General features: G+C 39.6%; 1 protein-coding gene across 4 annotated transcripts in view; it reads right to left on the bottom strand.

Moving 5' to 3' along the window:
- Window positions 1-25,257, bottom strand: part of SLC39A9 (solute carrier family 39 member 9) — a 45,363-nt gene that overhangs the window by 16,847 nt on the left and 3,259 nt on the right. For 3 of the 4 annotated variants that reach the window (XM_082317597.1, XM_082317594.1, XM_082317596.1), the window contains 6 exons: window positions 22,497-22,605; window positions 15,904-16,095; window positions 13,457-13,525; window positions 12,191-12,276; window positions 10,044-10,178; window positions 8,092-8,271 (listed from right to left, as the gene is read on the bottom strand). In XM_082317597.1, the coding sequence (XP_082173723.1) occupies window positions 8,092-8,271; window positions 10,044-10,178; window positions 12,191-12,276; window positions 13,457-13,525; window positions 15,904-16,095; window positions 22,497-22,605 (771 nt within the window). Of the gene's footprint in view, window positions 1-3,936; window positions 8,272-10,043; window positions 10,179-12,190; window positions 12,277-13,456; window positions 13,526-15,903; window positions 16,096-22,496; window positions 22,606-25,257 lie in introns of those variants that run through there. The other variant, XM_082317595.1, reaches the window with a different exon arrangement.

The following is a 25,257-nucleotide window of genomic DNA, read 5'->3' as shown; positions in this document are numbered from 1 at the left end:
TTGACTAAGAGGTGTTAGAGCAAGAGTCATTCAGATTAGTACTGAGGCTTGTGAGCAGGGTTTTTAGCAAACCTCTCAGCCCAGTGCAACAACGAGTATCTCGGTTAAAGTGTTTCTTCAGACAGCAGAAGCCCATTAACTTCCGCAGACCCCAACATAACTATGATCATATATCATAAAGTAATTACCACTTCAGACACTGCATGGGCTTACAGATACAGAACAAGCATTTTCCCCCTTTCTAATAATTTCACCTTGCCTTTTAGATTTTCTAACTACTATATAGGTTTGGTGTCAGTCATCACGATACAGCTTACTTTTAATTACTGCTACAAGTTTTCTGCATGAGGCATTTTCCTTAACCCCCTTCCACCATAAGGGTTTGTTAATCTTTAGACATCTCAGACAAGAGGGAGAAGTGCTGTGATAAGGAGGGTGGAATGTTGTGCAATTCCGCCTGCAGGGATATTTGGATAAGGCTTGCACGTATCAGTAGAAGAATGGCTTAATTTGTAAGCTGGAACAATAGATGACAGCTCATCTTCTTGCTGCTGTGCTCATCCCTAATGAGTTTCTGATAAAAATGCTGATGAAAAATTTTTTTTCCTTAACAAATGAAGGAACACTCTACAGCCATCATCAGGAAGCCTACAACACCACAGCTCCTCAATATTTAAGTTTTTAGTGGTAGCTCTTGTAACATAAATGCACCCAAAGCACTTCCTCACATCTCCAAAAGGATTTACAACAGACTGCAGTGGTTAAGTCCAAAAAACCAAGAGCCTCTCTGGCAAAGTACTGGCTTCCCATCCTCACTGCCTTGCACCTGCCTGTACTAGCTACAACAGCAACACTGCCATTTGTTTCAGTTCTCCTACTGACTTTACATTAATCAGTCTTTTGTGATTAAGCCAATATAGAGATTACACTTTTTCCTAAACGCACAAGTCCTATGAGCTACCAGAAAAATCAAAAGTAAGCAATTAGCTGAGAAGATTGCTTATTGCTTGAGTGCAATAGCTAAAACGCTAACTGCTAAAGTGACAGAATCCTAGATAAGTCTGCAGATAGCAACTGCAGGAAAAAAAAAAATCCTTTTTTTAATGAATTGCTTATAAATCATCTCCATCAAGGGTATCTCTTAAATGGATGCATGAAGATTTTGGGAATGCATACACCACCCATCCTTTAACAGCAGCATTCCCCTTTCTTTTCTCTGAAAATACATGTCCAAAACCCAATCCTGCTTACAGGGCAGCTGCAGAGTACGGAGAGCAAGAGTATCTATAAAGTGTGTTAATTCAGGAGCTATAGGAGGGATCTCATCAATGTATACAAGTACCTGAAGGGAGGATGCAAGGAGGATGGAGCCAGGCTCTTTTCAGCGCTGCCCAGGGACAGGACTGGAGGCAATGGGCACACACTGAAACACAGGAGGTTTCCTCTGAACATAAGGGAAAAAGCTTCTCGCTCTTACGGTGACTGAGCACTGGCGCAGGTTGCCCAGGGAGGTTGTGGAGTCTCCCACCTTGGAGTCATTCAAAAGCCACCTGGACGCGGTCCTGGGCAACTGGCTCTAGGTAGCCCTGCCTGAGCAGGGGGTTGAACCAGATGACCCCCACAGGTCCCTCTGTAATTACTGCTCTAGAATGCATTCAATTAGTGCCTTCCCACCGTGTGCTAAAGAACTTGGCACACCACCAGGTACCATCCCCCATATCAGGGAGGCAAAGGCAAGTCCTTAATTACCTCTCCGCAAGCTGCTTAAGGGGTTGCCTCACTGCTTTAAACCATTAACTTTTCCTGAATTGCTCCAGCTGATGGTTTGATCACATAAGGTCAAGTGACAGAGTTTCAGACCGCTTACTTGCAAAACCCACAGATCTACATACAGATCTGCAAAGCCTACGCTGGTGTTTCCTTAGGGGCTGCCTCCTGACAGGGAGTCAACTCCCCAGTCATTCCTTAGTTATTGCAAGGATCCCAACTCCAGTTCTCATCCTTGCACTAAATCCTGGCAGCAGCCATAGGATGCTGCAGTGGTAGCGACAACTTTCTTCTACAAACCCCTAAAAGCATACACACACCAGGACAGAAACCACAACTTACTATGCTTTGGCAAGAGACAAGCACAAGCACCCTGCTGTTTTTTACACAGCATTCACTCCGGCAATTTATTCATTTATTTGTGCCCTGCATGTGTATTAAAACATTAAATCTAGTCCCAACCAAGTTTGGTAAAGTAACATTTTTAGTCAGAGGTGTCTAGCTGTGGCCATTCCTTTTAAAGTTGCATCTTTAAAAAAAAAAAGTCAGTGTTTTATATGAAAAGTTTGCCCCTTCTACAACCACAGCACACAGCGTGCAGCTCACTGCATTTTTTGAGAATCTTTTAATAAAACCTGCAAACCCTAAAAATACGGCCTAAAATGTCCTGCAGGAAAAAACCCGACTGTCCTGCAAGTTTTTGCTCAGAAAACAAAACGGAATTCATTTTCAAAGCTCTCCTCAAATCCCCTGCCTGAGAGCCTCTTAGAGACCACTACTAAAATTTAATTTCCAACTATTCTTTGCAACTCCAAATTATGTCAGAGGCAAATAAAACCCTTCCAGAGCAATTCAGGAGCCCGAGAAGCTGATTTTTCTTCACAGCACGAACATAATCCACTCTCAGTTACAATGACCACCACAACTAGCATCAGAGAGAAAACGTAGGTAGCCATGGCTTAACGCAGGCTTTCATTTTGTCGCACGCTGCAGGAAGTAGTCAGGCACTGGCACAGGCTGCCCAGGGCAGTGGTTGAGTCCCCAACCCTGGGGGTATTTAAAGGACGTGTAGACGTGGTGCTCGAGGACATGGTTTAGTGGTGGGCTTGGCAGTGCTAGGTTAACGGTTGGACTCGATCTTAAGGGTCTTTTCCAACCTTAACGATTCTATGATTCTATGAAGAAGGTAAGCTGCCTTTGAGAAAAACTGTGTCAGTAGCGAAGCCTGAGCGCAATATGGAAGAGCTGCGAACCGGTAAGCAGCAGGACCACGGGGCAGTCACAAGGAAAGCTGAGCTGTGACTCGGTGCCTGAAAACAGCAAGAAGATGAGGGGCAGGGAACAAACACCACCCAAACCACACAACAGGGGCAAGAAAGATTTCACCAGCAGCTTTCCCCCATAAGACAAGAACAAAAAGCAGGCTAGGGTTTTCTTCACATCTTTGTATGCATAAAGTTGACTTTTCACCCAAATCAGAGATGCACATATATATATATATATGCGAAAGGCTACTTTGTCACGAAGTCTCCAAAAAGAATGAAGGGACTTCGTGTTTGCATTTTGGGTTTGGGGCTGACGAGATTGTTTTCATTCCATCCAGTGCTCTCAATTTTCTTTTGCCCCAACGTCTCCTCCAGCCTTTTAACAGTGGCCTGGAGCCATCCTGAGCCAATCATCTCCCCGTGGCCCTCCAAAGAGGTCTCTGCCTTGTAAGCATCAGATATGTCCTTGGGGGTGGGGGAAGAGAGAGCTGCAAGGCAACACCAACTCCTAAACACTCTGTGGGAGACAGAAGTTGTCAAATGCCCCACTCAGGCAGAGCTGTCAAATCCTTTCTGTATTTGTACCTCTAAACCCATTCATACCCATCTCCAAATCGACCTGCTAGACTGCCTCCCAACACGCAGTTTCACACTTCAGGTTTCCAGGAGGCGCTCAGACATTATGAAGAAAAGCAGCAAATGCACTTACACAAAAAGAAAACATACTGTCTGCACCGCTTGCATCCTACTTAAGGCTGTCATTTCTCTTTGTCGGACCTGCCACAAACCCCCATGCAGTAAATGACAAGCCAACTCCAAAGCACTGCACCTAGTAAAAATTTAATATAATAAAACAAATTGAAAACGGCAACATTATTTTAACCATTCACAATTAAAGTGGAAAAATTATAAGGCAGCCATTCATGGAATGATTTTGTGTACAAATGGTGTGGAAAAAAGAGACATTAAAATTACAGTTCCATACATGGAGTCAGGTAAACAGCAATGACCACGCAATGTTTTTCCCTGGAAAGCCAAGGCTGCTAAGAGATGTAATAAAAGGACAGTAAGAAAAAAAAAAAAAAAAGATTTTATTTTCAAAAGAAGTTTGAGGTGAACAGGAATCGGAAATTCATCATAAACTTTCCCACCATATCGCAACCACTCCTCCTCCTTCCACCCCTAAAAGGATACCAGTACACTTCCCTCCTCTTCTTCCCAAGCCCCAGCACAGAACGGGAAGGGAGCAGCAGCAGCGTCTATTCCACAGCATCTCTCTCTCAGTCGGCATGGAGCCGATACCACGCAGACACATCTGCTACTGTCAAAAGTTCCTTGAAGGCTCTGAACTAGTTCCTGAATAAACAGAGTAGTTTTCCCAGGTCTCTCGGCTAACATTAGCCTTTTACACAATCCACCTGGAACTGGTTCTTTGAAGTCAGCAGTGGGTTCCTGTGTTTAACACCCAGCCATCTGACATGCCACAGATCAAAAATTCCTGTCTTGGCGTGACAGCTCAGCCATCCTCTCTCAATTTAATGTCAGTGCATCTTCTGCATCTGTCAGCAAGTGACGAAGAAGAAATATTTCCCTTTTTTTATACAAGAATTAGAACAGTAGGGAAAGTACCTGAACACACCGGGATCAATGGAAACTGCTTTCGTCCAATTCCTATCGCCAATTAAGAAATCATTAACTAAAAAAAAAAAACTAAACCAACAAACCAGCTGATGAGGACCTTATAGATTTCCTAGAGGGATTTAGAGAAGCAAAGGGGGACGTGCCTGGCACCTGGTTAACCTGCTGCCACCTACCTCACAGCAGAAAACACAGGCAGGGATGGCTATTACAGAGAGAGTAAGAGGAATTTGCTTGCACCAAGGTCCCCTGAGGAGTAGAAAATGATACCAGATGGCCCTAACTACATGCAATGCTTGGATTTTCAGTGACAGATGGGGAGCTAGGTAAAAAAAGGGGAAATGATAAAATGGACCGTTTTATTTAACTCATTAAGATACTCTGCCTCAAGAAAATAATTCTCCATGTGGAACTAACAACTTGGAAAGGTTTGATCATTTAACATTTTATATTATTCTTATCATATAACCAAAAGCTTCTTTAGTCACTGCAGTTTCAGCTACAGAATTTAATAGTTCAAAACAGAGATAACAGACACAGCCAAAAGAAAATGCTATTTCTACTTCTAAATGGGTAGGAAAAAAAAAAAATCACTTAAGTCTTCTATCACTTAACTGAGTGCCAACATGAAAAGTATGTGTTATTAGAATTTTTGTGCCAATTTTAAGTTGCCAATGTTTTCATTTAAAATCCCTCACCTGCTGCTATACCTTGGCCTCTATAGTTCATGAATCATTAAACCGAGTATTACCATTTCTGGTGGCTGCCGCAGAAATCAGAAACACAATCTGAGGGACAGGAGAAAAGAAAGACAAGCCCTCTCAGCAGCGGCACCTCTTACGATTAATACACCAGAGGGTATGTCAGCAGCGAAAAGGCTGGCTGTCACATCCTCCTCAATACAGACCCGTCCGTCCATGTAAGAAGGTGCTATCCACATGCTCCAACATGGGAGAAAAAGGCCTGAAATGGGACCTTACCTACGCACCTCCCTGAACCCTTGCTATCGGTATACACAAAATGAGGCTGAAGCAGAACACAGTCAGGAAGCCAGCTTAACGGTGGGGTGGGCTGCAAGGGGCAGACGACAGTTTAAAGAAAAAAAAACCTACCCTTTTACAAAATGTAAGCATCTGATGCTGCACTAAGCTATCTCCTGCTTCTGCTGCAGATCTTGCAAACTCTCCTGCTTTTGGAAACAGTTCAGTTAGGTGGAAAGATTAAGCAAGGTAAAATAGTGAAATTAAGGAAGAGGGGGCAATCAGGAGGAACACTGGGAGCTTTGCTGGAAACATCCCTGTGTATCATTCACATGTGTCGGTAACCTGTATCACTGAACTTTTTAAACAGGTAACTTACTAGTTACAGATGTATGTTGTTAAAGGTTTCAGAACATGCAGGAGAGGATCTCATCCATGTCACTAATTTTGCAGTGGGTTTTCAGAACAGAATTAACTTTTGAAGGTCTAATGTCAAAAATGCTTGTTTAGGCGTGATACACTAATTCTATCTGAAAATACTGTCTTGTAGGAAAAGATGATTTCTAATAATTTTGCATTGATTTTATACAGTAAAACACACAAATGAACAAGCACTCCTGGGGGTCAGCACTAGGTTCAATCCTGGGATACACCTGTATTGTTACAAAGCCAACAAAGCAATCACTAGTCCAAGAGCCAGGCCATAACCGTTATTGAACTAGTAGACAAACAGGACAATGACAAAAATGTAAAGAAGTTAAGAGGCACAATGGCCTGTGTAGTATAAGTTGTAAGTGAAACGAAAAACAGACACACTCATTCAAATGGAAACAAGAAGCACTTCAGTTAAGAAGGTATTTCAAGCCCTGAAAATCCATTTCAAACAAAAAAAAAATCAAAAGAAATATATTTGGCAATGTTATCTTTAAAAAGTGCAGACAGAGTATAGCTTAAAAAGGGTACGGCATTAAAAAGTTTTCCCCTAAAGAAAGGATTTTATGTTGAGTCTGTGCACATCAAGCATTCCTGGCTTTTCAGTGCACTACAGTTTAATCAGAGTATAATATATTTTGCATAAGAGAAATGGTGCCTGACAAGGGAAGGCTGTGCCTTGGAAAGGGAGAGATCTTCTATTACTCTTCCGCAGTGAGAGGCATCAGCAGTTGGCAATAAGTCCTCCAGTAGATTCACCAAAACTAAAGCTTACCGGTAAGAGGCAAATGCACAATTCCCAAAGGAAAAGCAAAATGCCTAACAGGTCCACTGAGAACCCACCAGTTTGATTTTTGTTTGTTGGGGTTTTTTGTTTAGAATTGCTTTAGAAACACTTTGTACTCTACCTGCAGCATAGATATTTAACTAAACATCTGTTTTGTTAGCCTTAATACCTTTTATTTAATGGAAAAAAAACCACCACCCCCCTCCCTGATTTCAGCAGTTCACTTTTGAAAATGAGCTAGTAAAGTTCCCTGGTCCCTCAACAGCTGTCTCCATCAGATTTCTACTCCTCAGAGCCCAGAACAGCTGGATTTCAAAGGACACTATGGATATCTCTCTCAACAGTAGCAGTAGTGTAGTCACGGTACCCAATACCTAATTCCTGCTAACATTTTTGGTGCCTACGCTTTACTGACTTGGCAGAAGACCATCTCCCAAGAAATACTGCCTTTTTAAAATTTATTAACAATTGCATAAACAATCAAAACAATATTCTCCTTGCTTCTATCCTTTGTCTTAAATAATGAAATACACTGCAAAATTTGTTTGCACTTTCTTAACCAGCTGGTTTCCTACTCTAATCCTACACTTTGTCTACATCATTTCTTTCCTATCAGTGACACTTCTGTGACAAGAGCAGTGTTGTCCAGAATTCCAAGTGTAGCCCATTTTTGCAATACAATTAGTGACAGACATTACAAGGACCAGCCGCATTGTCAGGACAACATAGAACCGGTGGGGGAGAGCCCCCTTCTTCATTAGTAAGACTTCAAGCTCTCACAAGGCAGCCATCCTTTGTTTTTGCTCTCAGCTGTGAAAGCTGAATTGCAGGATACTTTGGTGATTGCAATTTCATGATGAGTCGCTATGTTCTTCCCCGCTCACCCTTCTTCAACTCCAAATTCCATCTTCCCTGAGAATAGGGCCAGAAGTAACAATTAAAATAGCAAATGTCTTCAGAAAAGAAAGTTACATAGAATTTATGTCCGGCTGCCAAAGTACATTTTGCTACACTAAAAACTTTCCCAGTATTCCTCATTTTGCAATCAACGTTCCCTCTGAACTCCATAAAGTAGATGGGATGGATGATGGGTAAGAGACAATGATAAAGGGAGCAGCCGACATTTACTGCTCATGTCAGATCGAGGAGGAGAACGGCGAAATTTGAGCGTTTAGTGATGGTGTCCAATGGACAAAACTAGAGGAATAAGGCATCCTAATACCAGGGCTGCCACCTCCAGACGACTGAGTCCTTTTCCTCCAGTTGATTCAGGTTTGTGGCTATGAGCAATTCCTCCTACTTCTGGGAGGACATGAACTGTGGCAACGTAAAGAAAAGTCCCAGCAGAAAACAGCATAGCAACTCCGGTGGCATTGACTTCTGAAAGGGCTTCTTTGCTGCTCTGCAATGGGGGGGGGGGAGAAGGGAAAGAGCAAAAAAAATTAGAATAAGCAGAAGTTTTTCAATCAATAATAAAAAATTTCTCTAAGTGTCCAGACACACCAGGATTTTTATCAACTCTTGTTCTCTCACAATGACAACGGTTTAATGTGTTGGTTTGTGTCTTGCACCTTACGTGTAGCAACTGGCATTCTAAAGTTAATGTGGGGGGCAGAAAGACACCCCTCATCCTAGTTAGTTCACTTCAGACTTCTAGGAACCCTTACAGAAGAAAAAAAGTCACAATCTGTGCAGAAGCATCTTGTTTGACCATCTCACAGCAACATACAAAATGACAAGTGTGCTTTGAAAAAAAATAAAATTCAGATTGCAAAGACGCAAATTTTAGGAAGGACGCTCAGGACTGACTTTTTTATTTTTCCTTTTTCTAAACAAAGAGTTCAAATAAGATGACAGCCTTTAAATATCTGGTGCCCTGATGGTCAGAGCAAGATTTGCTAGACTTAAGTCCCAAATCATCACCCTTTCAATATCTCATTTGTATTTACAAGTAAACACCCAAAACTTTTTCAGAATTTCCATGCAAACTTCATTAAGAAATGCATCTTCGGGATCAAAACTGGGCACCTCTTCACATTCATACTAGGATCATACTAAGATCATGCTACACATCATTAAATGTAATGAAATGCAAACGCACTGATATCAGTTCCAAAATGCTTCTTAAACAATTTCCAACTCAAGCGCGATTTTAGTTCTCTGGTATATTCTCAGGTTATTTTTCCAAAGAGCAGAGAGACATCTGCTCTGGAACTATACAACCACTGTGACAGCCCTTAGGCCGTATCAATTCTCTGCTCTTTCTGAAGTGCAAAATGCAAAACCAATTCTCAGTGAGCCTACAGCAAAAGAATGCTCAAACAGCATTCTCATTTCTATTTACAAACCCAACCCTTCCTGCTGTGTCCTGTACTGCAATATGAAATATAACTCCTTTCCAGCAAGTAAAGGGATTAGCCCAGGTGATTTATTTAATCTTTTCTCTCATGCCTTGAGTTTCATGAGATCACGTTAGATTCCTTAGGACACACCACCATAGTGTGTCACCAGCATTGCCCACAGCAGTTAGAAGTACAGGGGTGTCATAGGAAACGCTGCAAGAAGCAGAAACATTTGATTTGGACAGAGATGATAAATTCATGTGCAGCGGCCCATTTCACAGGCCACTTGTACAGAGCCAAGACATGACTATGCTTTCAGAAGTATGAGAGGCAAAAAGGCTGTTCTAGCTGAGGATTCAACTTCTAACACAGCCTGAAAAAGATGTTGAACATATAGGACCAATTCTGGGATTATGGGGGAAACTAGCAAAGATTATTTTCTGCCTGCATATTAAAATAGGAATGCATGCAGCAACACTGAAAATTACTCAGTTACATAGTCACCAGATAAAATCTGGTATATGAGTAAATTGTTAAGTTCTCAGTGGGGAGCAGTAGAAAGGAGAAAAGACAGAAGTCAGCCTTCTAAATAAAAGCTATACAAAACTCTATAAAGGAGTTATATCATTGGTTCTGATGGAAAGCATGGGTTATTTTTTGTTTCACACATTCACATTGCTACCTTTTTATCAATTTTTTTTTTTTTTACATCTCCATTCTGCTAAATTTTTCAAGCAGTTTGGAATTATGTTCTATGAAACTCATATGGTATTCCTTTCCCCAGACTTCATCACTAAGCTACATTTTGGGCAGAACAAAATCCCAGACCTACCTTGCTTAGCCCTAAGTATGTCACCATCGACATAACAGGTGCTGCTAATGCAAAGACCAGCAAGTGTTTTCTAATTCGATTCCGTTCCAGCCCAGCGTGCATCAGGAAGGAAACCAGGCCAAAGGCAGCTGGTGCCTGCAAAAAAACAATATTCACTGGTAATACCACACCTTCTAAAATCCCCTGAAATCTGAGATAAAGTTGAAGTGTGACTTACTACATTGAAATGCACTGAATTGGAAGAAGTTCAGGGAGGGCACTAGTATGTTGCAGTTAACCCAAATCAATAGAATTCTGCAGACTGCCCTACCTTAATAACAATACCTAATGGAAACCCATGTTCTGGCTATCAGAATACGCATATTTGTGTAGTCATAAATATTACAATGTTCATTCTGACTTGATTCATTGCTACAATCCCCAAGTCGCCATTAACTCATGTAATTTCTGTTTTCATCCTGATACTACTATGCATCCTTAGATGGACAGTTTATCTACAGCAGAAAAATTCTACAATTAACATGGAGGGGGGAAAAATTCCCAAAGAAAGATAACTGTCAGCCTCCACATGAACAAAGACTTAAGAGCTTTTTTGATTAGTTCATCATTCAGTTTCATTTCTGTTCCCACTGGGAAGCAAAGAAATACTGCCTCCTTCCCCCTCTGCTGGGATCCAGTTTCTTATCCACATGGCATAGCTGTCCTACTACTTGAAATTTGCTACATTTTTACTCCTATAAAGGCAATAGCAGTTCACCCTGACATTTCTGAGAAAAGACAAACTAAAATATATTGAGTATTTTTTTAATACATGGAATCTTTTTTTTTTTTTTTAAAACCTAGAAGGAGGAAACCATGAGTGAAGGAAAAAAGACGAGAAAGACAAAAGCATCAATCAGGTTCAGAAGACTAGAAAAATAAAAAGACACCAGAGAAGAAATAAATTTCTCTTTCAATACCAAATATTTCTTGATATTTCATAGGAGAAATTTTTGTCTTCTGAAATTGTACAATTGTACAATTAATTTGTCAGTTAATTTGAACATTAAGAATAAAAAAAGCAAGTTTCACTAGGCAATAGACATAAACTAAGCTTCACAGCAAGATGCGACATTGATGTTGCCACCTTTGAAGGGGGTTATGTAAACCACAATTTTATGAACAGTGAAGAAAAGACATACTAGATCTGGATTTCCTAACATTTTGAACATGCAATTATGCAAGCAAGATTTTGGACGAATGTATGACTAATAAATGCATGTTCTACAATAAGTCCAATATGCATCTGCACACTTATGTTTAGAACCTATATAGCTAATAGATATCTTTGCACAAACATTAAGGAAAAAAGATCTTCCCCTCTTCAAGTGCCACTGTTTGCTTGTTACCATCAGAAAAACGTTTAAAACTTTTTCCTGCAGAAATGGCATATGACTGATGTCGAAGCTACTACACTAACAGAGGTAACCAGAAGTTGTAATTTAGTACTCTGATATTAAGTGGTTTCAAAAGACTAACCCTTTAAACACTAAAACCCTTTATAACAAATACCCTTCCCATTTTCTTAAGAACATCACAGAACCAAAAAGCTGTTGTAATCAGCATAAAACTGCTTTTCCTCCTTGAATACACCAGCATATGCTTCTGTGCTTCACCCTCTAGAACTTCTCTGAATACATTTCTTACAGCAGTAAGAATCTTGTTCGTTTTTTTCTGTTTTTTGGGGTTTTTTTTGTTTGGTTGTTTTTTGTTTGTTTGTTTGTTTTTAAAAAAAAACAAAACCAGAACATACCACCACACTAGCTTCAGAAAAAGTCAGTGTGAAGCTGCCACATTTCTTTATGACCTGTTCTTCTCTCCCAAAAGTTGGGAGACTTTTCCAAACCACTGCAACCAAGGTAGGCAGCAGGCAGTCTGAATTCTCTCTCAGTCGTACCTCATTCAGACTTAGCATCCATCATTTGCTATTCTGTCATACACCATACCAGTGTTTTTTGGTCCTTGAAGCTGTACTACTAACCTGTTGATTTCAACAGCATTACAAGTTTCCAGATTACATCACTAAGGAAACTTAAGATCTTTAGTAATTTCTGTATGCTTTAACAGTCTTTTAAAGAACAAACAAGATTTTTTGGATGATGACTTACCTTGTGCAACATAATCGCAACAAACACTATCAACTGGACGCTAGTCTGAGAAGTAGAAGCTGCTGCACCCAATGCCACACCATCAGCTGAAACAGGAGTGCAAATTCATGGATTATTCCTCCACATCAGTTTCAGCCTTCCCACTCCCTCAATGGCTGACAGTACAAAACACCTTGATTTGAGAAGTCCTGCTACTCAAAATGGCATTAACAAACCCAACCCAACACGTGATTCACTCCCCTTTGTTTCTTAAGCCACAACAATTTCAGGATTTCAGACAACCTTCAACAGGAGCTGTCTCGTATTTCCCAAGACCATAAAAACTATACTGAGAATCTATTAACTATTGATACATTCTGACAAATCAGAATCAGGTAAGAAGTTTAGTTATTTTAGTCTTCTGTAGTAGAAGTGGCTTCCTGTCTAAATTAAAAAATCTGCTTTAGATTCTAAGCATTAAAAGAATTTTAATTATTACCCTTTAAATGAATTTTCAAATATAAATACTATTGTAAATATTTTTTTTACCATTTAACATAAATATATTGTCTAAATAGGAAATGGATACTATATTAATCCTTAATATATATAGACACTTCATTTAGTGAAGAAATATCGTTTTGACCAACATCTTCTGACTTATCTAGACAATAACTTTCAGTAGGAGAGATTAAAAAGCATCATATTTATACTACACATATATACTGAATAATTACAACATGAACGTGGGTTCACTGCAACACATGCATAACTTTTTCAGTCCTTACAAGTCAGCCCAAATGTGTTTCAGTCAAATCTTTGCCCTCCACCATATAATGTCCTTTTTTCCACAAGGTATTTTTTTTTAACTTAATATTTAAAAAAAAAAAAAAAAAAAACCCACACGGGTCAACTGACAAGCAAACCCAAAGGTGCTTCATACTACTTATCAAATGTGTTAGCATGTATTGAAATTTAGCAGCTAAAGCGCCAGCAGAAGAACTGAAGAGGCAGAGAGTAAGCATCACACAACTTCTCAGATGGGAAAAAAGAATGAAAATACTGTACCCAAATAAAACTCCATGGAACCTTCTGAGCACTGGAGTATATTTTCCCAGTAAGTTTTGGGGAAGATCCTTAGTTCTCCCCACCCTGCTTTTTTTTTTTTTTTTCCTTCAATAAAAAGCCACCTTCAAAAACAAAACCGAAGTGTTTCTATCACATCTAAAGATGAGCCCCACAGCAACAGAAGTCCTTGCCAAGTGCTAACAATAGGTCCCACATTACCTGCAGCGTGGACTACTAGTCCCAGTGTTGTGGTGATTTTGGAGTTGCCTGATCTTGCAGCTTCTGGATCTGAAACAGTCATGAGGAAAGTTAGGATAAAGAAAACAAATACATAAATCATGCAGGAAGAAAAATTTTTAAGTATCACTACACACACCTCTACCAGCTGCTTAGGCAGTTATATTCAAATCACCGGAGGTTCTCCCAACAAACAAGTGACAGAATCATAGACAACTCTTTGCAATTTACAGGGTCATTGATACAGGCAGAAGCATTTGTTTTTTTTCACCTCCTGAAACCAAATGTTAAAGTTCTGCGCTACCACGGGGAAGAAAAGCTCGTTTCACATCCCCAGAATCCAGAGCTGCTCCAGGAGTCAGGATGATTTTTCCCCACATAGCCCAATGTTGACATTTTCCTTCAGGTGACAGTCTGGGGCAGTCTCTGGTGCACTGATTCTCTGGCAATTCCTAGTAAGCAATAAAGATTTCCCTCCAACGTTATACAACAGAGAGGAGAAATGCAGCCAGTGCTGCTTGAGACGCAGTGTTTTCACTGCAATTGTTCGACAACTACTCTGAGGACATTTGCAGGTTAGCTCATCATACAGCACAACAGGGCAACATTCACCACTATGCAATCAGCAGTGAAACCGTTATGAAGAACCATTGCAATGAACAGGGCAGATAAGTCCTACACAAGTATAGAAACATCTTATTATTCAACTGTTTCATTCCAAACAGTTGAACAGCCGTTATCTAATTATACCAGTGGTCAGTAAGCTGACTGCAAGCACACTTACACAGCTACTTCAATAAGTCTGCACTGCTGCCAAAACTGCAAGTCCCGTCCTGTTGCTTTCCTCCTGCCTGTCCCCCGCCCTCCAGTCTCTCTCTTCGTGCCCAGGCAGCCACGTAGCTGCCCAGTGAGTCAGATCAGGGAAGCGAGCTGGCTAAAAAGTTACGTATTCTCTTCGGTCAGATTGATCGACTGAATCAAAGGGAGCCTATTTGAGCAATTAATTGCATAAGCTGCAACTGGATGACTGCGATGGTATACTCATGTCAGGAGGAGATATTCACAAAGAACATTTCCTTTAAATTTGTTTTGGATTGACCAGAACTAAACACAATCAAAGACAGAATCCACATTTGATTTTGTACCTCCATTCTGGCCTACCTACAGAATTTTTCTAGTTTAGACAAAGTAAAATCCAGTCACTTGGGACATAACAAAACTACCAGACATTGGTTCAAATGAGAAAAATGTTTTTCTTCGGTAGCTTTAAAAAGCATTACAAAAACACTACTACATTTGCTATGACAGAGGTACAGACTAGATAAAACTTTACTTAATATCCTATTTTATAGTGTGTATCTTTAACAACATGACTGATCATAGTCAATTTTCTCCTGGTATTTGCTCTGATCAGAGACATAGGAAAGGGTCACAACCAAAGATTCTCCTGGCAGTTGCTCACGTGCGTCCCCTTGTCATCCTCACTGCCACTGTTTCCTTTGAAAAGCTCTGAAAAATCCGCTGGCCGTGGCTCCATTTACGCTTCTCCAGGAGCACAAAGGTGACACAGCCCGTGCACTGGCCTCCCATCACACTAACCCCATAAAAGCATTTGTGCAGCTGCACTGTCAACTGCCAAGGATCCAACCAAAACATATCCCCCCCTCCTTTGAGTGTGTGTTTTACTTTTCCTTCAACATCAATTCCTTAATTTTCGAGGGACAAATTCCACCATTAGAGGAGATTATGTGGGAGAAAATGAGCATCCAAAGGCAATAAAATACCTTTTCAGATGACAAAACAATTTTGGTGCATTTCAAACTATGGTCTGAGTGTGAAGCCACAGGCAGAAAACAGGCAACTGTAGGCACTTTAAGAGTCCTGCAATGAAGTTGAGAAATCTTTGGACTAAGCAGGACATATTTTGAAGTAAGTGAGGCTCTAGACTAGTGTGGGAGTCCAACTGTGCAGTTACAGTAAAGGACCAGAGCTTACACCTAGTCATTTCTGCAGTCTCACTTAAAATAACTTTTTGTTCTTTGCAAGTTTTACCTACACGTATGACAATTCAGTAGGAAAACCAAATGAAGAGAAGATTAACCTGAAGTTTTTTGGAAAGCCAAAGAAATCCCCTATGGGTGATACTGTAAAACAGACAATAACTCAAGTGTCAAGTCACCCTCCACCCCCACACCATACATGCTTGTACAGTTATTTCATGTTAGTGAAGCAGGCTCTCAAATTATGCTGAATTCCAGGATAGATTTCCAGCACAAACATTTCACACAGACCTTGCTTTATGTTTGTAAAGTGCCTACTGAAACTCTGGACGTGACTGGTCAAATTAAATCCCACTAGCATTCAAAAAAAATTGCAGCTTGCTAATTAAGACTCATTAGCAAGTCTAATGGAAGTGAATCTTTACTTACCATCTGTAGAGTGCACATGAGAACTGCCTATCTGGTCCACCAACAGCATGAAGACAAAGCCGAGGACAAGGGATACACCAATGTAGGCATGCAACCTGGAATGGTCGTGGCCATACTCATGTACAACCGGGATTTCCGCTACCTTCTCAGACTCCATCACACGCTGCATCTCGCTTGCCGGGTGATGCTTCCCTGTGGCAGGCAAGCAAACAGATTAGGAGACAGAGGACTAAACACAGCATGGGCATTTTTCTTCTCCTTTGCCGAAAGCGTTCCTCACGCTTTCTTGGACAAGACGCAAAAGTCCTCATTTAAGGTCAGTCTTAGACCATGTACTTAGGGAAGCACACATTTGTCTGGTTGGCCCCTCCCCATACATCTTCAGCATGGAAAAGCAAAGAAAGCATTTATACTTGATAAGCCAGGCTACTTTGTTTAAATGCTTCATTTTAAATCCAAATTGATTGATAAAAACTGCTGAATAATTCATTTTTTAATTGAAGTTGCCAGTTTTGTCAGTATTTAGAGATACTGTCAAGCAGTTAAGTCATAGCCTTCATTTAAGTGAGAAAGTACAGGATGAAGAGATAAACCAGGTTCCATCCACTAAGAGATCTAAGGCAATCTTTGAGATGAACTTTCTGTCTCAAAGCACCAGTCTCTAAACAAGTTAGTACTGATACACTCCATTGATACAGACTAGAACAACAGTTAAGTCAGCACAGTGTCCTAGAAATGTCAGTACCATCCTAGAAACCTAAAGTCCAAGCCCTGGGGTTGGATGTTGTGTGGTTGTGTTTCCTTTCCCTACACAGGCTTTAATTCCATGCCCACCCCAAGACATTTACTTTGTCTCACTGAGCTACCCTGAAATTAGGTGAGCTCAGAATGACTCTAAAATCTAAGAAGGGGAAAGAAGACGGCTGACCAGGTTTTTAGTTAAGTTTCCATGGTATAAAATGCTTTACTTGGTCCACAGCTCAGAATTTTTCAAATATTTTATAGGTTAGTAAGTGACAAATGTGTCTACCTACAATGACTTAGAAAGTAGAGACGTAACTTTACCAACTTTTACAGATTGCCATTTGCTCAGCACGCATGACCTTTGTCACAAGCAAATACTCACCACACAAAATTCCCACCAATTTCAACAGAAATTACATCAGTCTCACTCTGAATTTACACAGGCCTAAGGAGAAAGGAGAAGGCTTTTCTGGCGTGTGCATTTAACATTTCCAGTAGTCTTTGGCCTAGTGGCTCCCAAGAGAGATCCGAGATCCTCTAACCTTGCTCATGACCACAGGAAATTACTGCTTCTGCAATCCCACCTGACACAGAGGGCAAACAATGTCCAGAAGTACATAGCTTTTTCAGTACTGACCACCAAAGATTGGCAGGAGTTGCCTTAGTATGTTTATGTGAAAGAGATTTAATAAAGCTATTTTTTAGCAAAATTCTAAGCATTGTTTCCAGCTAATACAAGCAAAGAATCATGTCTAAGCTGCCTTCTGCCAACAGTCTACAGAAATACCCTGTTAGAAGGGTACAAGCAAAGATGAGGAATAGGGAATTTTGAATTAAGTTCCCAACTACCATACAGAGCACAGTAAATGTTTGACCTCTTCATTTCAGACTCTGTGCTCACCTGAATCGTACATTCTTTCTTTTTTTATATTTCCCCCATGGCCCCTGGCAGAGACAAGACGTCAGGCTAGCAAGCCCTTTGGGCGATGCAGAAGAGGCATTTAATGCTCCTTGGCATACTTGTTATTATAAATTGTTGTACTTCCACAGCAGGTAAGGTGCTTTACACACAATAAGTATTACTCAAATGTTTCCAATGGGACAATTGACACAGTAATTCTACTTCCACATCCGATACCTCAAGCTAAGTCAGATGTTTGAGTTGCATGCTATACTCCAAGGCCCTGAACTACCTACCATTCAGTACAAGTTACCTCCATTCCAGAACAGGGCCAATGCTTATAACCACATTTGGCAGATTCAATTAATATTTGTAAATGTCTTTAATGTTCTCCTAAGAAAATATTTATTCTTCTATGTTTCTCTGCTAGACCAAATGATGGTATCACTATCTCTAACTGTAATTATTTTTGTAAAGTGTCCTATCCTTCCCCTACACTTAGAGAACATACTCACACAAGGAACCTTCCTGAATCTACATGGGAACTCACAGAAATTTGTTTTTTGAATACGAAATAAAAACCAAAGAACTCATTTGCAAAGGTCCAGTGCCTTAGAGAACATATGCATCACAGTCCAATATAAGGAAGCAGGTGACACATTAATTTCTACTCTCCCACAAAGCAACCATTAGCACTATAATATAATCTATGAACATGGAGAGGCCTCTGTCATGTTCAAATGCTTGATTAGGAACTATATTTTCTCTTGAGATCTGACTTGATCTTAAGATCTGCACCTGGGGAGGAATAACCCCAGGCACCAGTACATGCTGGGGGCCAACAATCAGAAAAGCAGCTTTGCAGAAAAGGACCTCAGGGTTCTTGTGGACACAGTTTACAACGAGCCAGCAGTGTGCCCTGCGGCAAAAAAAAAGGCTAACCGAGTCCTGGGCTGCATTAGGAAGAGTGTGGCCAGCAGGTTGAGGGAGGTGATTCTCGCACTCCACTCAGCACCGGTGAGGCCGCACCTGGAGCACTGGGTCCAGTTCTGGAGTCCCCAGTACAAGAGACACATGGACATACTGGAGAGGCACAAAGATAACTACAGGACCGGAGCACCTCTCCTATGAGAAAAGGCTGAGGGAGCTGGGGCTGTTCAGCCTGGAGAAGAGAAGGCTCAGAGGGATCTTACCAATGTATATAAATACCTGATGGGAGGGTGTACAGACAACAGAGCTTTATGTATTAATCAATTGTTCCTATCTATCCCTTTTAATTCTTCCTGAAGTTTGGAATGACCTACTTGACCTTGTCCATCAGCTGAACTCTCTCTTTTCTGAAAAACACGTCTTCCAAAGTGACTTGAAACAATAACATGCACAAACCCCTTCTTGGCTTCACTTTGTATTTCTTGCTATTTCACAGGACAGCAATGCTTTGATGACAATACTATATAGAACAACATTGATTAAGCAAAAAGTTACCATCAGAAATTGTAAAAATCTTTACTAGACAGAGTGTTACTGATTTTAGCTTATTTTTTTATCACATTTAATGGTAGGAGGACTAGCAGGACTAGTGTACAGCACTTAAAAGAAACTAGGATATTAACTAGATTGTTTCATTGGTCTAACAGCAAGCAATGTTTTCTCAGTATGAGAATATACAAGGCTTTTGGAGGAGTCATCATTCAGCTTTGGAAAGCTTTTTGACTTCAAAACAACTGATTTGTTCTGCTTGAATCAAGGTAAGGATATTCATGTCTGAACTGATTATAATAATTACAATTCAACACAGAATCTCTCTCCTGTTTCAACCTTGCATTTTTAAAGTTCACTCTAGATTTTTTTTTTTTTTTAAAGTGAGTGACAGTGCAACTTTCATGCACCTAATTTTATTAAAAAGAACGGCAACAAAATGGAGCAGAGCATACATTACGGCTTTCCCAACACCTGTGGTTTAAGTGACAGAAGTAAAACTTCTGTCATTTTAGGGAGGTTTTTTTGGTTTGCAACTACTCTTCAGAAGTTTTAGACATTAACAGCAAAAACTTGAGTTATTCTAGCAAGTAATCTTCTTGCTGGAGTATTCATACATCTTCTTGGATGAGACACAATTGTACATCCATCTCACTGTATAAAATGTTGGCACAATGCCATTACTACAGACAAAGCACATCAGAATAGGCTTGATAGCCCTTGAAAGATTTTACAAACACATCTTTGCTGAACAAGATCAGTCAATAAAGTAATTGTAGACCACACAAGACTCTTGCCATCTATATTAAAAAGTTAACTTGGCTTCAGATCATTTCAAGGCATAAAACATAGTGGGTAAGTCAGGGCAATCTTTCTGACAGCGGTTATGCTGTTTCACCAGTTAAAACAAAGGACTGAAGTCGCTAAAGAAATTTTATTTGCTGGTAATACTCAAATCAAGGTTTCACTATGCACATACATAGGTTTACGATCAAATAATAACTGAATCATTATATGCTATTTGCTCTCTGCCTACAAGGTCAAAAGTTAGAAGTTATTTATTCTGTGGCCTGTGGGAAAATACAAAAGTAATAATAAATGACTTTTGTATCAATGACAAATACCTGTTTTGATAACAGGCAACCAGTCTCCAAGTTAAATTACACTTGGAACTGGACAGACACCTCTCTCTCCCTCTCTTATTTTTTTTTTCCAGTTTTACGAATATACCTCAATGTTCCCTTAGGCACTTTTCTAGGTTTAATTACATAAATGGGTGGAGTTGCAAAAAAAAAAAGTACTGAAAGCTGTTAAGTTCTCAGAATCTTTAAGTTCAACTTGGAATATGCTAAATATTAGAAATTTTTTGCAGTGAAACCTGTAATACCCATGATTTTTACCTCTCTGCAATATAAAAACCAAAATCTTTACAGACAGACTGGCTTTAGTCACAATACTGTGAGTTAAGAATTGAGTCTGAATTCATTCACAGAACAAATTCTCTTTTTCTAGGTAAATACTTCTGATATTACTACTGCAGTAATGGGAAGTGCCTTTTTTCTCCACACATTAAACTAAGTTATATAGCATATAGCTCTGAACAGCAGGCTGTAGATTTCATACATGAACAGTACACTCCATTTAGTGGGAAAAAAAAAGCAAATGTTCACAGCAATTGTATTTACTGCTAGCCATATCATTACAGGAAAAATTTAGACTACTTGGAATTAAAATTGGAGAGCAAACCCACAACTACAGCTCATTAGAGACATCCTACATTAGAGTGCACAAATTACAGTACAGAAGCATAATCAGAGGTTCTTTCACTTCTTAATAAAGGATGATTTTATATATTATCTTCTGTTGGCTTTAGATCTAAGTAGAACAACATAAATTTAGTTAAAACTAAACCAGGATAAATTAAAGTGTATTACTAAATAGAAATTCAAACCAGTGTAGAAACAAGGAAATAAAAAACGGTAGTACAAGAAAAGCAGAGTATTACAATTATCTCTCAATCCCAGATTAGCAACAACAGTACATTACACACTTGCAAAGTTCTCTACAGCCTCAACCTTATAGTCCTTTCTCCTGTGACTACTAAGTTGTTGCTGTTTACCTTCAGACAAATTTCTGATTCCGAGCATATTAGAAAAATCTCAGACATGCAACGGTAATGTAATAGCACAAGACTCCAAGCTAAAGCAAGATTTAAAGTGCACTCCAAACAGAGGTAATGAGCTCTATTTAAAATAATATCATAACCACAAATTGAGGTTTACCAAGACTTTTGGGTAAGACTTTAGGGTCTAGAGAACAAGTCTTATGAGGACCAGCTGAGGGAGCTGGGGTGGTTTAGTTTGGAGAAGAGGTGGCTCAGGGGAGACCATATCACTCTCTACAACTGCCTGAAAGGAGGTTGTAGTGAGGTGGGGGTTGGTCTCTTCTCCCAGGTAGCAAGCAACAGGACAAGAGGAAATGGCCTCAAGTTGTGCCAGGGGAGATATAGATTAGATATTAGGAAAAATTTCTTCACAGAGAGAGTGGTTAGGCATTGGAACAGACTGCCCAGGGAAACGGTGCAATCACAGTCCCTGGAAGTGTTCAAAAAACGTGTGGCTGTAGCGCTCAGGGACGTGGTTTAGAGGTAGACCAGGCAGTTAGGTTAACGGGTTGGACTCAATGATCTCAGAGATCTTTTCCAACCGTAATGATTCTATGATGTGTTCCACACTCATGTCCCTAACAAGACACATAACCACTGTTAGCTTTGAGCTATTCATTAGAGGCTATGAGGTCTTGAAGGCCAGCAACAGCAGACTAGAACTGGATGCTTGAACTTGGAACCATGTACCACCCAAGAAAGAAATGCCTCCTACTCTGTGAATTAGCCCTATATAACCATAATTTTCAGCCAAGTGTATCAAGGAAACTTAATTACAAGATGCTCTTCAGCTTCAAAGGAGGAAATTCTTATGAAGGCAAGTATGTATAGATCTATAAAACACTTCCTGAGATTGCTGTAATGAGAAGTGATCTAAACTACAAAAGGCAACAGCAAATAGTCCACAGTTTCATTCTCTGCCAAAGGCATCCTTACACCTCCTTTGAAGTTCCAGTGAAAGTTAAACTTTAACTCTCCTCAGAACAAGGAACACTACACATGACCTGACATAAAAGGCTGTGGTTCCATGAACAGTACAGTACCTGGACCCACAAATGACTGGATCACACAGCAAGAGTCATCTGATCCATAGCCTGATCACATTTCTCTGTCAAATCACCATAAACATACAATATCATGATTATGTCAGTTTTGTGAGTCTATGCTGGCTTTGCGTCACACTGCCATGAAACCCTCTCACTAATCTTGCGTTAAAAGCCCTAGAAACAAGCCCCAGTATATTACAGCACCATGATCTAAGTTATCTTGAACAAGGCCATCTACAGACATGGGTTTGGTTCTTACCCTCCAAAATGTCTTCATAAAGTGCATGTACTCCTTCTGGCACAATGACAGCCAAGGCAGTTCCACACAGCAGCCCAGCACCCAGAACAGTCACCAACTTTAATCTCTCCTGCAAGCAAGTACAAAACAAGTATCATCTTTAAGAATGAAAATGCTTTCTTTACTCTCCCTCATTAACAGATGTTAGGGCAGGGGAAAGGGGGCGGGGGGGGGGAGTGAATGATCCACAAAGCCTCTTGCTGATTTTTATTCAAGAGCCCCAGTTGCATAGTCCTATATTTCTAACAATTAACTTTCTGAAAAGTTAACATATCCAGTGTCCGATGCAATCAACTAAAGTAGGAAATGAAAGTTAAAGATGACTCACTTGATTTAACATCAGACAAGAAATAAAACATAACATACTTGAGAATAGCAAGAATTGCTATATTTGGCACTAATAGTTATTGGGGCCTAATTCACCCTCTAGGGCCTCAAACTGTAAGGCCTGCAGAGACAAAGAAAGATTGAAAGTGCCTGAATTTTGACATGTTTGCAACTCTACATGTTATCTCCGTTCTGGGTTTGTTTTCAAATATATCCTTCCTACTAGAAATCATACTTAAAGTTCCCTAAAATCTCTGCTAAGCATGGCACAGTGCAAAACAAATTGCCTGTTCCCCTAAAAAGCCAATCCAAATAACAAATGAAGATATGAGAAAGAAAACTAAATTACCAACGCAAAACCAGAAAGACAAGAGAATCAATAATGTAAATGCATCTACAAATACATTGGATGAGTAGGAGTATAAACAGCTAAGTCAGCTATATTTATATAACACAGAAAAGGGCTAAGAAAAGTTTTAGGACTACAGAAAGAGGAAAGGAAGATTTTAGAGAAAAAAGCAGCAGGAGCTGTACTTTCACCTACAGGTTTAGAGACACAAGGAATGAAGTTAAGCTGTTATAAAACTGTTACATGATAGATGAACTATATTTCAGTCTCTAAAACAAATAACCACTCTTGTGCAGAAGCTTGTCCTTAAAACTGCCATACTTTAATGGCCTTCTATTTAACAGAGTACCATTGAAGAACAGACTTTCTTTAAAAATGGTGGCTAAAAAAGCAATTTAAGAGAAAGATACTTCTTTGGTATTTGAAAGATCTGATGATGTGTTCCATGTATTAAAAAAAAGTGCCAGGTGAAGTTTTAGAACTACAGTATCACATCACTTGCAGAGTGTCAGGTAGCTACAAAATATGCCAGAAGGGACTGAATCCCCAAAATAGGTCCAAAACCAGAACTATAAAAAACCAGTTTTAAAAGGCTTCAAATTAGAGTTTGAATGAGGGAACTGCACCAGTCAAACTGATAATGGTGCTAATATATATTTTATGTCAATCTCTTTTTAATCTGATTAGGAGATGCACAAATGCAGAACAGTGCATATTGTTTTTACAACCATTTCTAAGCCTTCTAATAAAATTTTACAAGGAGTTAAATACTGAAAAGGCATTTAGGGCTATATAAAATGTTATTCCACTCTCCAGATAATTACAGACCATGACACTCCCCTTTCTCCTCTGCAAAGTTAGGGTTTAAAATAGATTTGTTGGGTAAGTATCACAAATTTGCAATTAAACTTTAACAAAAAAAATACATAAATGTAATGATTTTTTAGTACAGTAAAGAAAAATACTTTAGTTCACATTCCAGGAAGAGTTTCTACAACAAGACTAAAAACCATACACATAAAGAGTTTATAAGTAGTTGCTACTATTAGTAAGGGTTATCTTCCTAGTTATATTCTAATTTGGGGCAAAAAGCTGAGAGAGATATCATCCCTCCCAAACTGACTAAATTCTGTTTTACCAATATAAGAACAGTTTACTACTACTTTTTGCCTCCTTGTGACTAGAACATTGACAGCCTAAAGTCAAAGCCATGTACTGAAAATCCAGTTATATAAACATCTAATAGATTCTAAAACACCACAACTTGCAGAGGCTGTTTCTCATCATCTCTGTAACAGCCCTTATCATATCGCATGTAGCGACCATGGGAGTTTAGGTCCTCATAACTATGTAGCATATATTTTGTGGCAGAACCATCATCACCTTCCCTGCACAAAGAGATGTCTAGCTGCCACCAACATACTAATGCTAACTACCGAGGACCTGGAGACAGAGGTCAGTGTTTGACTAACAGGAAAACACGTGCCACGTATCCTTATTATGCCAGCCATTCTTCATGCACCATAGTCACACAACTTGTCTAATCTCACCAAAATAGGCAACACTTGCATAGAAGAACAGGAGGCTCTAGAGAGATGCACAGCTAGCTTTCTGAAAACAAGCCAATGTGACCGCAAGGAAACAATTAGAGCATTACTGAGGAAAATTCAAATAGTAATATGCAAGAGATTAAAACACCTGTAAAGTTTCCACAAACATGCACTGTACACTGGCATATATAACAATTACACTTGGTAAATTGTTATACAGTGGCAATTACATGAAAAGATAATCAACACCCGCTGTTCATAAAGTTGTTCTGAAAAAATATAGTCTCCTACAAGGAAAAACAAGATTATTTTTATACTGCAGCACTATAATCTCTTTTACATACTTACATATATAAACACAGGGAAAAAAGTGGGAGAAGTAATAAGGTTTTATTACAACTGCAAATACAGAGTACTGCTTGCTTTCATTTGGGCATCTGTGAATTTTAAAAATCCATGAAAATAAGACACACTAACAAGTTACTGTTTCAAGAGA

The sequence above is a fragment of the Platalea leucorodia genome (assembly GCF_965183815.1).
Source record: "Platalea leucorodia genome assembly, chromosome: 7".
NCBI lineage: Eukaryota > Metazoa > Chordata > Aves > Pelecaniformes > Threskiornithidae > Platalea > Platalea leucorodia.
The sequence above is the reverse complement of the archived record's forward strand: the minus strand, read 5'-3'. Positions and strand labels throughout refer to the sequence as shown.